The 12206-nt window shown below is 60.8% G+C and overlaps 2 protein-coding genes across 5 annotated transcripts in view; one reads left to right on the top strand and one right to left on the bottom strand.

Moving 5' to 3' along the window:
• TMEM241 (transmembrane protein 241) overlaps positions 1-5881 on the top strand; it is a 57313-nt gene extending 51432 nt beyond the window's left edge. The window contains exons 14-15 of one of the 3 annotated variants that reach the window (XM_036322830.1): positions 124-188; positions 4304-5172. In XM_036322830.1, the coding sequence (XP_036178723.1) occupies positions 124-188; positions 4304-4370 (132 nt within the window). In that variant the 3' untranslated portion in view covers positions 4371-5172. The other 2 variants (XM_036322832.1, XM_036322831.1) reach the window with 2 other exon arrangements.
• Positions 5882-9708: 3827 nt separating this feature from the next.
• The window catches only part of CABLES1 (Cdk5 and Abl enzyme substrate 1), a 76144-nt gene continuing 73646 nt past the window's right edge, over positions 9709-12206 (bottom strand). For both annotated transcript variants that reach the window (XM_036321881.1, XM_036321880.1), the window contains one exon: positions 9709-11367. In XM_036321881.1, the coding sequence (XP_036177774.1) occupies positions 11227-11367 (141 nt within the window). In that variant the 3' untranslated portion in view covers positions 9709-11226. The remainder of the gene's footprint in view (positions 11368-12206) is intronic.

Genomic DNA, 12206 nt, shown 5'->3' with positions numbered 1-12206 from the left:
TGGGGTGGGGTGACGGGGAGGGGAAGGACCTGGCCCAGCAGGCGCTCGGCTTGTGAAGGGCTCGGAGAAGGTTCTGGAGTCCCGTGCTGGCGCTGACGGCCTCTGTTGGGCTTCTCTCTGCAGGTGGCCACAGCTGGCTCCTCAGTGCTGCTGTTCGAGGGTGTCCTGACCAGGGCGGCCGTGGGATGGTGAGTCTGAAAGTGGATGTGGGTTCTCCAGGTGCTGCTTCTGCTCCAAGTGCCACGGGAAGGGCGAGGCGTGGGCACGGGCATGCAGAGGCGTGTGTGGCATGAATGCAGCGTGATGGCTGTTCCTGCTGGGTACACCCTCCCCGTGCTGAGCAGCCGGAAACACAGAACACGCCGCCCCTTGCGCCCTCGTCCGCACAGGAGTGAGCACGGTGGGCAGCCATGGCGACGTGTAAAGCTATGTGGGTGTCTTTACTCCTTCAATCCATTTGCTCTCCGACAAGCTCCGACCATCCTTGTGTAGAAGGACCCGCCCTTTCCCGGGAGACAGCACTGCCTCTCGGTCACCTCTGAGCAGAGACCTGAGGAGTGAGTCGTGGGGTTCGCGGGGGGGGGCGGGGGGTGGGGACGGGACACGGCAGCGTGTGCAGAGGCCTGCAGTGCAGGGTGCTTGGTCAGCCTGAGGGGCTGTGACCAGAGAGCGGTAGGAGGGAGGCTGGAGAGGCAGCTGACCACATGGGATCCACCTGAGAGGAGGGGAGGCCAGGACTGAGCCGCACTCCCTGTGCCCGTCTGAGGCTCACTGTCGAGCAGGCGGAGCGAAGACCAGCCGAGGCTCCAGCAGTGATCTCGCAGGCAGCCCTGGAAGCGGGGGGCTGGTCGGACCCCTGCATGTGCTGGAGTGAAGGCCGTGGGGTTGGAGAGGGAGGGAGGCGGGATGACGTGCACGCTCTGGCCCGAGTAGTAGAGAACACACAGTGCCACTCGCTGAGATGGGGAGTCAGAGGGGAGCGCAGGGCTGCAAGTTGGGGTGCAGGATTCGTGACGGCTGGATGCCCGTTCCACCTGAGCGTCGAGGTCTCAGAAGGCAGGTGGCTCGAGGCCTGGCGGTCAGGAGAGGGGAGGAAAGGGTGTGAGTCCGAGTCACGGAAGCAGCCTGTGCGGTTATTGCCAAGGAACCTGGGCTTCGGGAGTTCCTGGGTTTTGGGTGTAAGGAGGGTGTGTTTTCAGCCGCCAAGAATTTTCCAAGCGCAGGGTGAGCCCCAGAGGAGGAGCGGCAGGCAGACTGGCCTCAGCATCTGCCTCCTGCGCGGAGCTGTCTGCAGTCTCCACGTGCATTGTCTTCAATGAGACTGGGGCCCGGCTGGCAGCCCCGGGCGGGCGGGCTGGTCTCTGCCCCTGGGGCCCGGCTGGCAGCCCCGGGCGGGAGGCTGGTCTCTGCCCCTGGGGCTCGGGCTGTCACAGCCCAGAAGGCAAGGCCTGGTAGTGATTGTTCTGTTTCCTGTCTTTCAAATTTTAGTCGACATTCAGAAATCAGCTGATTTCCCCTGGAAGCCCAGATCTCTGGATTCTTTTGAGAATGTGGAAGAGCTGCTGTGTGGCCTGTACGTCCACGGTAGCCGCTGCAGGAGTGGGTAGAGGCTGCCCCTCCGTGGACGTGGGCCCGGCCGTCAGCGTGGCCCCCAGCTCCAGGCTGGGACGGGCCGGAGCGCCTCCAGGGCAGGAGCCAGGCCTTCGTCACCGTTGCCTGTCCCACCCGGTCTGAGTAAACGAGTGCCCAGCCTTTTAAGTACACACTCAAGAGAAATTATAACTCTAAGGGCCAGTGTCACTCAATGTCCAGCTAATGATCTTGTTTTTAATTTTATAAAAACAATCTGTGGCAAGCCCAATAACTTAACATATCCAGGTTAATATTTACTCTTTTTTGTTGTTAATCCTCAATTGAGGATTTTTTCTATTGATATTTTTACAGAGAGTGGAATGGAGGAAGGGAAGGAGGGGGAGAGAGAGAGAAACATTGATTGGTTGCCTCCCACATGCACCCCAACTGGGGCTGGCATCGAACCTGCAACCCAGGTACGTGCACGTGACTCAGAATTAAACCCGTGACCCTTCAGTGTGCAGGCTGACGCTAACCATGGGCCACACCGACCAGGGCTAAGTATTCATTTTTTAATTATCAGAGTTTTAGGGGAGGTATTGATAGGCATTCCCTCTTCCAAAATTCAGCAAAGAGGGTTTAATCCTTGCCCTGTTGAGTGGGAGAGTCCCTCTTGTCTTTGGGACGGTGCTGGTTTGAGGAGAGAAGGGAGTGACCAGACAGCCACCATCTGCTCTCAGCGCTCAGCCCTCAGCCCTCGCCTTGCTTGCCCTCCCTGACCCGCCATTGACCGGGGGTGCCCGGTGTGGGCATCACGCAGACTTGGTCCTGGCACAGGCCTCCTGGCACCAGCGTCCTCACGAGTGACCGCATCTCGTCTTTGAGTGAAGATGCCGTTTGCCTTCAGCTCAGGGCCAGCATGGCGACTGCGCGTCGGTTACAGGAAGAATGGATTCAGGGTAAGGGGAGCTTCTCCCCGAACTGCACACTGCATCCAGGGTCGTGGCCCCGGAACTCACCGTCTCCCTCTGGGTCGCGCATGGGAGCCTCCCCTTTAAATGCTCACAGGGCCTGCTGTCTCCCTCACGGCCTGGCCCGCGGAGGCGCACTGTCCCTCCCAGTTCCCCGAGGAATGGTGCCTTATGTCAGGCACACACATTGGTGAGGAAACGAGGGAAAACAAAATAGTTTGAAATATCGATGGGAAAGGGGAGCGTTTCATCTGTTGATGGAAGACGGCCCCAAACCAGAGAAGGCTTCACAAGAGTTTATTTGAGCCAAATGTGGAGGATGCGCCCAGAAGCAAGGTCGTGACAGACTGAGGAGATGCCCGAGAGCAGCCGTTTCCGCTCCCTCATGCGTCCGAGTCCAGGGGGGACAGAGGGAAGGTCCTGCCTCCTTGGCGGGAGGTGAAGGAGGCGGAGAAGCAAGGTGGGAACTGGGAATGCTCCAGGTGGGTAAGAGCAGCAGGAGTAACAGCCTCCCTACGGGTGGGGACAGGGACTTGGTAAGGAGCAACTCCCGCCCCTGGAGACGGCGTTGGGGGCACAGGCGACCGTGGGGTCTGTGGGGTCTGCTCGGTGCCTGTGCCGTTGAGGGGTCTCGACAAGGAAATCACTCTGGTTTCCAACGGCGTGTTGTTTGGATGCGTAAGGACAGGGAGGGCCGCTGAGGGCCAGCACGGCCTTGCCCAGGGCTCTGGGCGGGGCTGCCCAGTCAGCGTTTGCGATCAGACCATCCCATGCGGTTGCTGATGGCCACTGAGCGTGTGCGGCCTGCGTGCGCCCCCGAGCGTGTCAGGTTCATGACGGAGCCCTTTTCACTCACATCACCCACCGAGGAAATGTTTACCGGGTACGACCTGAATGCGGGCTGCAGCGGGAAAGGGGTGGCCGCTCTGTCCTCCGCCCGGCGGGTTCCGTTGGGATTCACTGAATAACCACAATAATAAGCAAGTGAAAACCGAGATGGGCCTGGCTCCCGATGGGAGAGAAGGGAAGGATGGACTGGGAGACGATGGAAACAGCGGCCGGAGCACGGTGGGTGGGTTTCTGGCTGGCGCTCTGCAGCCTGCGTAAGTCAGACGTTTGTTCGCTCCCCTGTGACTGAGGAGGATCCGTGGAAACAGAAAACAGGGGGCGGGGTGGGGTGGGCCTGGAGACATCACCAGGAGTAAAACCCCCCAAACCCAGAGTCGGGCAGCCTCCCCTCAGGCACAGGCCCTGCGCTTGCCCGGAGTCGGTGGCGGGCGCATCCTTTACGGGAGGCTGAAGGGAGCAGCAGGCCTTTTCTGGGTGAACAGAAAAGCCAGGTCATCTGTGATGTGCAGTGAATCTAAACGAAACGGGTTCAGAGGTCGTCACCTTAGCAATTCTGCGATAGGGACCCCTTGAGACTCCATGGCATCAGCCCCTTTAGCAGACGGCCCGGCAGCTCCGTGGGGAGCCCTCCCGCGGTATTTCCTCCAGAGCGTGACCCAGGCACAGTCTCATACACACACACACACACACACACACACACACACACACACACACACCCCACCCGTCAGGCCAGTGGACACAGCCCCTCTTCCACCTTGCAAACCGCCCCCCCCAACCTCAGCTCAGGGGGACTTGGCATGATTGGCGGTTCCTGGGCCTGACCTGGAAGTGGGGTGGAGGGAGCCCCCACGGCAGAACCAGGGGCATCTCTCGGCGCCCGGCAGCCTCCTGACCTCTCCATTCCTTTGCAGCCTCCTGCTCGGCGGCCTGGGAGAGGCCTTGCTGCTTTTCTCAGAGAGGAGGGGCGCCCCGAGATGACGAGGTGACGATGGAAAGGGAGATGGAACGGGGCCCGGCGTGGGAGCAGACGCCCGGCTGCGGAGCTCGGACGGGGGTGAGGAAGCCCAGCACCGCTGGGGGCCGCTTCCCCTGCGCCAGGAGCTCCCGGGTCTCTGCTGCAGAGAATGGACCGGTGCCTCTTCCTCGAGAGGCTCGCCTGAGCCCCACCTCTGGGTGTGCGGACGCCCCGTGGAGGCGCCGCTCACCAGCCTGCATGCGGCCGCTGCTGGAGCCGGCACAGGCGCTGCTCTCCCTGCTCAGCTCCGTGGGGGCCGCCCCGGCCTTTGGGGTTTGGTTTGTGTGTTTACATCTTCGGAGCCTCTGGGGCATGCATCCCTTCCTCGCGCTTGTGTGGGCTGGTCCGAGCCTCACCCACCCACTCACGGGGATCCCTCCCGAGGGCGTCCATGGCTTGGCCGTGAGAAGCCAGCAGGGGCCATCGCCCCAGAGCGGGTGCCAAAGACCTGACGTGTGCGTGTTCCTTCTGTTGGGTTGTTCATATTAAGTTCACACTTTTTTTTCGCTCACCATTCAGTTAACCTGACACGAAGCGATCACCACAGCAAAGAGGTGGATAAGCCGAGGGTGTCCTCCTGGGCAAGGGAAAAGAAACAGGCGTCTCACATGGACACACACCTGTTATAGTCACTTCCTAAAGCTCTGAATCCACTCGTTCCCCATATCTGAGGAGGTTCCAGCCTTTGAACACAAGTATACTTTTCAGGCCAATTAAAGGTTGGATTAAAGCACTAAACTGTGCCTCAATGGGACTCAAAAGAAATGAATTTGCATGAAACGGTTGTTTGATTCTGAGCCCACAGTGAAGGTTTAGGGAAACAGTGCTGAATCCACGTCTCTGCTCAGAGGAGGTGTGTGACTCCTCACCTCTGCCGGTGTCGGCCTGGGGCCCTTGGAGATGCAGGAGGGCAGGACCACCCCCCCCCGTCACCATGGGAGCCCCCCCAGGTCGCCATGGAGACCCCCCTAGGTTGCCATGGGAGCCCCAGCCCCAGGAAGGCTCCTGCCCACCCTCCGCCCAGGAGGAACAGGTTGGGCATGGCCATTCCTTCTGCGTGTCCCTCCGACACGGTGAGGAAAGGCGGCAGGAATGGGTCTGTACACGTGGAGTTTGAGTGCCTGTCCTTGCTGGTCTCTGCTGGCTGTCCAGGTAGTCGGTTTCCTCTGACCCTCACCGGGATGCCGGCCGTCTGCGGATGGAGGATCAGATGGAAACCCGGGTTCAGAGTCTTGTTCTTTTGCTCCACGAGACTCTGTAACCGAGGCCACTTCTCTGCTGTTCGTGGAAAGAGGCGTCTGTCCAAGGGTCGCCGTGTGTCTCCCGTGGCGTCTGCGGAGAATGGGAGGCTCCTGGAGCTGAAAGGGCCCCATCCCAGCAGGACGGACCCCACGCACTTGGGCGGCAAAGCTGTAGACCTTTTTATAAAAGAGTCTCCAGCAAGAGTTTCTGTTGTTTGAGCTTTACCCTCATGTTCCAGAGTCCTGTTGTTTTTAAAAATCTGATTTCTTGCCTTGACGTCAGCCAGAGGTGGCCTGCAGGGTGGGCCCGGGGTCTGTAAACCAGGGGCCCCTCCAGGCACCCAGGCCCCCTCACCCGAAGGACCCGTGTGCTCACTCCTCTGGATCCTGGTCCCTGAGGCCTCGGTGGCTGCGAGTTGGAGGGTTTGTTTGTACAAAGAATATGCTTTGTGTCGAGAGGCGTGTTACTGACCTGCTGTGGCCGTGAGGAGGTAAACCTGGCGTTGGCCTGTATTTGTGGGTGATTGGCTTCTCTCCTCTGCAGCCCCAGCAGGAGTCACCCTGGGAGGGAGCCCTCCCTCTTTCATGAGTTCTCACCTGATGACACTCTTTCCAAGGATTTTCAGACGGAGGAAGAGAGGGTGGAAGTAGCCGTCCCCTGCCCAGCCCCAGCCCCTCCCTGGCAGTGGGGGTGGACCCCAGAGGAGCACGCAGCCCCTTAGCCCCCCCCTGGCTGCATGAGAGGCCCACGGGGCTGGCCAGGGCACGGCCACTGCTGTCCGTCTTCACCCTGGCACGGCCTGCACCTCGGGGAGCGTGGGCCCTGGAAATCCGGGGACTTAGTCCAGAGTCACACGACAAGTAGGAGGCGGGGGGTGGGGGGCTGCTTAGTAACAGGGCACCAAGTCAGAGCTGGGACCCCAGGGGCTGTCCCAGGCTGCCCGCACTCTGGCCAGTGGCATCCTTCACTCCTTCATTGGTCGCCATCCTGGCTCTGGCACCACTCACCGCGTGTCCACGGCTTCTGCGTTGTCTCCAGCAGAGCGGCCGCCATCCTGCGGGAGCCGAGTGGCCGGTCCTCAGGTTGGTGAGCTGCAGGCAGACCGCCCAGCGGGAGGTGCTGGACGTTCATGCGATCGCAGACCTAAAGCAACGCACATCCTGCTCCCAGGGAGGCCTGGGCCTGTGAGAAGACCCAGGGATCGAAATTAAAAATCACATAAATCAACCACTCTATTGAGATACAACTCGTGCCTGAAAGTGCACCCAGTCCACGCAGACAGTCCAGTGGTTCTTAGTGCCTTCACAGTGTGCTACAGCCATCACCACCGCCTCCTTCAGCGCATTTCATCCCCCTCCGCCCCTCCCGCTGACCAGGCAGCGCGCGGTCCACTCTACAGACCACGTGGGATCGTGCCCACGTGGCCTTGTGTTGAACTCGGGTTTAAACCTTCACTTGCCAGCTCCGTGGTGAAGATGGGCCTTTTTAGAGCCGACACAGGGAAGCGCCCAGCGTTGGCACCACGCCTCCCTCCCTTTTCATCCCCCACCGTTTCCTCCTCTGACAGCTTTTTACCTCATTCGTGTCTGCCTCCCACCCCTGCGGGCCCCCCAACCCCCCTGCCACCCCTGCAGCCGCCGCACAGGAAACCTCCTCCCAGTCCTTTAAGTCTTTGAAGTCGTGTGAGTCCCGATTCACAGTCTGTGTCCTCAGGTCCCACCCTCAGCACTCTCTCTCCCACACCCCACCCCGCTGTGGCCTGGCCAGCTGTCCTCCTGGGCCCTTGGGGCGGAGCTCTGGCCCCTCTGGGAGAGGGGAGACCCTGGGGCGCCCCCTCCGCCCCCCCCAACCCCTTTACTTGAAGGACTTCTGTAGCTGGACAGACACCACCATCAGGTGACAGAATGGCCTGGCTCAGCCCTGCCTTGCTCCCCAGCCCAGCCTCCTCTGCAGCCGCTGACTGTGGGGGTGGAGGGGGACCCCCAAAGGCTCCAGGCCCTGACGGGTTAGGGGAGGCCAGAGCGGAGGAGGGAGGCCTGGCTGTAGGCACTGACCTGGAAATGTCTGAGGGAGAAAGGATTCAGCAGCCGGGCAGTAAGCAGCTTTATTGGCTGTTGGGAGAATGGGAGGACGGGACCCTCACCCCAATTCCACATCAGCGAGGCAGTGTCTGTGGTGTGTGTGGGGAGGGGTGGGTGTAGCTAAGGGCTCACCCCAGAAGGGCCTGTGGGGTGAGGAGGGAGCCATGGCAGGGTCTGTTGTTACCCCCCCCCACCAGGAACATGCGTGGCTTTGGGGGGCGTCCTGCTCAGGTTTGACGGGAAAGGGGAGTGTGGCGGCTACACAAGTGTCACTGGGCTGCCGGGGCCGGGGCCAGGGCAGGTGCTGGGGGCAGGCCAGCCCCTCCCAGGGCACAGAGCAGGCCCACCACCTTCTCCCAGGGGCGCGGTGCATTCCCCCCACCTCTCACCTGACAAAGCAGCGAGGAGCCCTGGGACCCCAGGACAGTCTGGGGAAACAAGTCAGGCCGAGAGGCCAGTGCTGCCCCGGAGCATGGGGTGGGGGGTGGGGGCTGCAGGGAGCCGAGGAGGCGGCAGGGCAGGGCCTCAGGGGCTAGACCAGTGGTCCCCAGCCTTCTGGCCACGCCCCCTAAGCATCTCTAACATCCTGATGCCCCCCCCCCGACCTGACATATAATTGTTATTATTCAAAAAGCGAGCTCCTATTCACGTGGAGGGAGCCTAAAAGGCCATGAACTTGGTCTAAACAAGCTTCCAAGCAACATGGCATCCACAAAAGAGAAAAATAAAAGCACGCAAGGACAGTGGAAGTGCTGAGAAAGACATCACTAGAAATTGTTAAAATAATATGAAGTGATATGAGAAAATAGCAAATAAAGTTTCGAAACATAATAGAGAACTGAAATGCATAAATATATCACAATCTATATGCTGTATAGGAGGCCCCTAGACCCATAAGAAATGCAAAAAGCTCACTGTTAATACTCATTCTCGAATCGCCCCCCTTAAAAGTCAAACTGCCCCCTGTGGGGCGTGTGCCCACGTTGGGAGCCACTGGTCTAGAATGTGCTGAGTGGCCTCGTCCTGACCCCTTCCAAGCCCAGGGCTGAGGCCGTGTCTGAGACGCACCCACCAGACTCCTGAGCGGCTCTGGCAGCGAGCGCCCCCTCCCCCAGCCCCCTCTTGGCTGTCTTTCCCTCGGGGTGACGTACAGATGGTCTCATGCTATGGACAGACCTCTGGACACACATCTTTCATCCCCCCCGCAACTAAATTCAACTCGAAAGCCCCTCACTCACAGCCCACAGGCCACAGCAGTGTGAGACTTGAGTCTTTTGAACCAAAGGACCAACAATGTGTAGAAGGAAATGATAACACCAAACAAGCCCACACCCGGAGCATCCGCTTCCCCCCTCGGCTGGGCCAGGGCCTGTCACCCATCAGACATTCCAGGCTCAGTCCGAGGTTGGGGGGGGGGACATGGCCCTGCCTGGCAGAGGCTTCCCGCTCCCCAGGCCTCTGGGGGATGGGGGGGCCGAGAGCCAGGGCCACTTGGGAGCTGGGGGAAGACACGGGGAGAGCAGGGCCCAGGGCATGTGGGGCCTCAAGGGATGGAGACGCTTGGAGCACTGGGCTCCTTCCCAGATCTGCCTCACCCGCTGCAGGGCCCTAAATCTTAGCGGGTCCAGCCAGACCCTCCACAAAATCCCTTACACACACTCCAGCAAAGGGAACATTCAGCAACTGCTTAGCGCCGAACACAGCCAATCGGGAGCCTCCTGTTTACTCTCTAGCGGCACCAGAACCTCTGACCTGTGCCAGCAAGTTCGGTCCAGGCCACTAGGAAGGCTGCGCCCAACCCCCACTCGCCAACCCTGCCCTGGAGATGTGAGAGGCTTCGCTTCCTGTGTGAGGTCTGCAGTGGGAACGGCGGCAGGAGCATCAGTGATGCAGGGCGGGGTGACCACTGAGACACGTGTGTACACAGACACACACACACACGTAGACACACACACGTAGACACAGACACACACACGGATATAGAAACAATAAAATACTTTAATTCTCTTTACACGGCCACAGGCATTCCCCTTGGGCGGACCTTGGTGGGCACGTCTCTCGGGCTTTAAGGTGAAGACGTGGTGACTACAGGCGGTGAATGCAGGTTGGTCACGTACAGGTAGTCCCAGCCGTCAGCACAGCCCGAACACAGGGGTGAGCTCGCCGCCTCTCCAACGGGCACAGGCTCAGCCCGAGGCAGCTGGTGCCAGGGGCTAAAAGCCTCTGGTATGAGCCGTGTCTTACCCTTGTTCTGATTTTATAAAACACGGTGACGTATGTACATACAGCACAACAAAGTGCCTAGCGTGCACTCTAACATAGAGCACCGGGCCCAGTGCGGGGCGCTGCCCCGCCGGCCCCATGGGCAAGGGCGGGTGAACACCTGCACGGAGGTCGGAGGCAGGAAGGTGCGGAGCCGCCAGCACCCTTCCCGCGGGACCCCAACACGAGGACTGGCTCTTGTCCCGTGGGGGGCGGAAGCGACAGAAGCCAGGTCTTTATCTGGGGGCACAGCTGTCAGACCACCTGGTACTGAGAGAGCGATGGCTACTCAGAGTTCTCCAGAAACCACCATCAAGGCCAGCCTGGCTCATGGCCCTGGGCGAGGGGTCCCAGGCGAGGAGTCCCAGGCGAGGGGTCCCCAGGCGAGGAGTCCCCAGGCGAGGAGTCCCAGGCGAGGGGTCCCCAGGCCAGGAGTCCCCTGGTGAGGAGTCCCAGGCGAGGTCTGTGCTAAGGGGGCAGGGCTGGCTGGGGCTCAGGGCTGAGGCAGCATCTCTCAGACACACTGACACTCACGCAGGCACACACCCCCGGGGACAGTGCCCTCCAACAACTGGTAGAGAGACACCCTGGCACCCTCTTCTGACCCTGCGAGGGCGTCTTTGTAAAGCTTCCCTCCACATGTCCACGCTGTCGTCCCTGCTCTGCTCTGGCTTGACGCTCAGACGTGGCGTGGGTCTGGAGAGTTCTGGACCGGCCGGCAGGTCTGTGTGTGCCCGGGAGGAGAACTGGGGGGGTTGGGGGGGGCCGTAAGAACTCTTGCTGGTGGACAGCCCAGAGGGCCACCGTGTCTTCCGCCCAGGCCTCCCCTCCCCCGGTGGGTAGTCACAGCTCCCAGGGACTCTCAGCCAGCAGACCAGGCTCCTGGAAAGGTCCCCGGCAGCCTCTGCACAAGCACGTTGGGAGGAGTCCTGTGTGCTGAGCTCCAGCAGTGGCGTGGCTCTTCCACTGGGGGAAGCCTCCGGCCCCCGGGCCTGTGCTAGGAGTTCCACCAGCACCAGGAAGCACCCAGCCCTCGGGCCTGTGCTAGGAGCTCTGCTGGCACCAGGAAGCACCCAGCCCTCGGGCCTGTGCTAGGAGCTCTGCTGGTACCAGGAAGTGCCCGGCCCTCGGGCCTGTGCTAGGAGCTCTGCCGGCACCAGCAAACATCCTGGCCTCCGGGCCTGTGCTAGGAGCTCTGCTGGCACCAGCAAACATCCTGGCCTCTGGGCCTGCGCTAGGAGCTTTGGACCAGGCGTCTGTAATGGGGCATGACCTCGTGCTCCGGCAGGTGAAGGGCAAATTCCAAGGCCACCAACACCGGGAACTCGAAGGCGATCAGCTCTCGTCTGCTCACCCGGAACTTCTCTTCCAGTTTCTGCAACAGAAAGAGAGAAACCCAAAGGCACGTTAGTGTTAAAGACCGAAATCCCAGGCTTTCTCCACGTGTGACGCCTCTACCCACCGCCAGGGAGGTTTACAGAGAAACGGATGGTGGGCAAGGCCGTGGAGCAGCTCAGGAGCAGAGGGAGTTCTCGCGACGGGACTAGTGCTGTGGAGTGTGGGCACTGGCTGTGGCGAGGGGCACTTGTTATGGCGTATGGGATATTGGCTGTGGCGTGTGGGTACTGCCTGTGGTGTGTGGGGCACTGGCTGTGGCATGTGGGGTACTGGCTGTGGTGTGTGGGGTACTGGCTGTGGCATGTGGGCACTGGCTGTGGCGTGTGGGTACTGGCTGTGGCGTGTGGGTATTGGCTGTGGCGTGTGGGGTATTGGCTGTGGCATGTGGGTACTGCCTGTGGTGTGTGGGTATTGGCTGTGGCATGTGGGTACTTGCTGTGGCGTGTGGGGTACTGGCTGTGGTGTGGGGGTACTGGCTGTGGCATGTGGGCACTGGCTGTGGCGTGTGGGGCACTGGCTGTGGTTTTGGGGGCACTGGCTGTGGTGTGTGGGGTATTGGCTGTGGCGTGTGAGGCCCTGACTGTGGCGTGGGGATACTGGCTTGGCATGTGGGGCACTGGCTGTGGTTTTGGGGGCACTGGCTGTGGCAGCCTGAGCTAGCACGCTCCTCCTCGTAGGAACGTGACACACTCTCTCTTCGGTGGCAGCTGCCCCCTCCCTGCTGGCTCCCCCCACGTTCTCCGTGAACTCAGTGCCGTGAAGCAGGCCTCATGTACTCGCCTAAGGAGCCGAGCGTTTCCTCATGCCCAGGGGGTC

This window comes from Myotis myotis, unplaced genomic scaffold (genome assembly GCF_014108235.1).
Source record: "Myotis myotis isolate mMyoMyo1 unplaced genomic scaffold, mMyoMyo1.p scaffold_m19_p_9, whole genome shotgun sequence".
Lineage (NCBI taxonomy): Eukaryota > Metazoa > Chordata > Mammalia > Chiroptera > Vespertilionidae > Myotis > Myotis myotis.
This window is presented reverse-complemented; position numbering and strand designations above follow the sequence as displayed.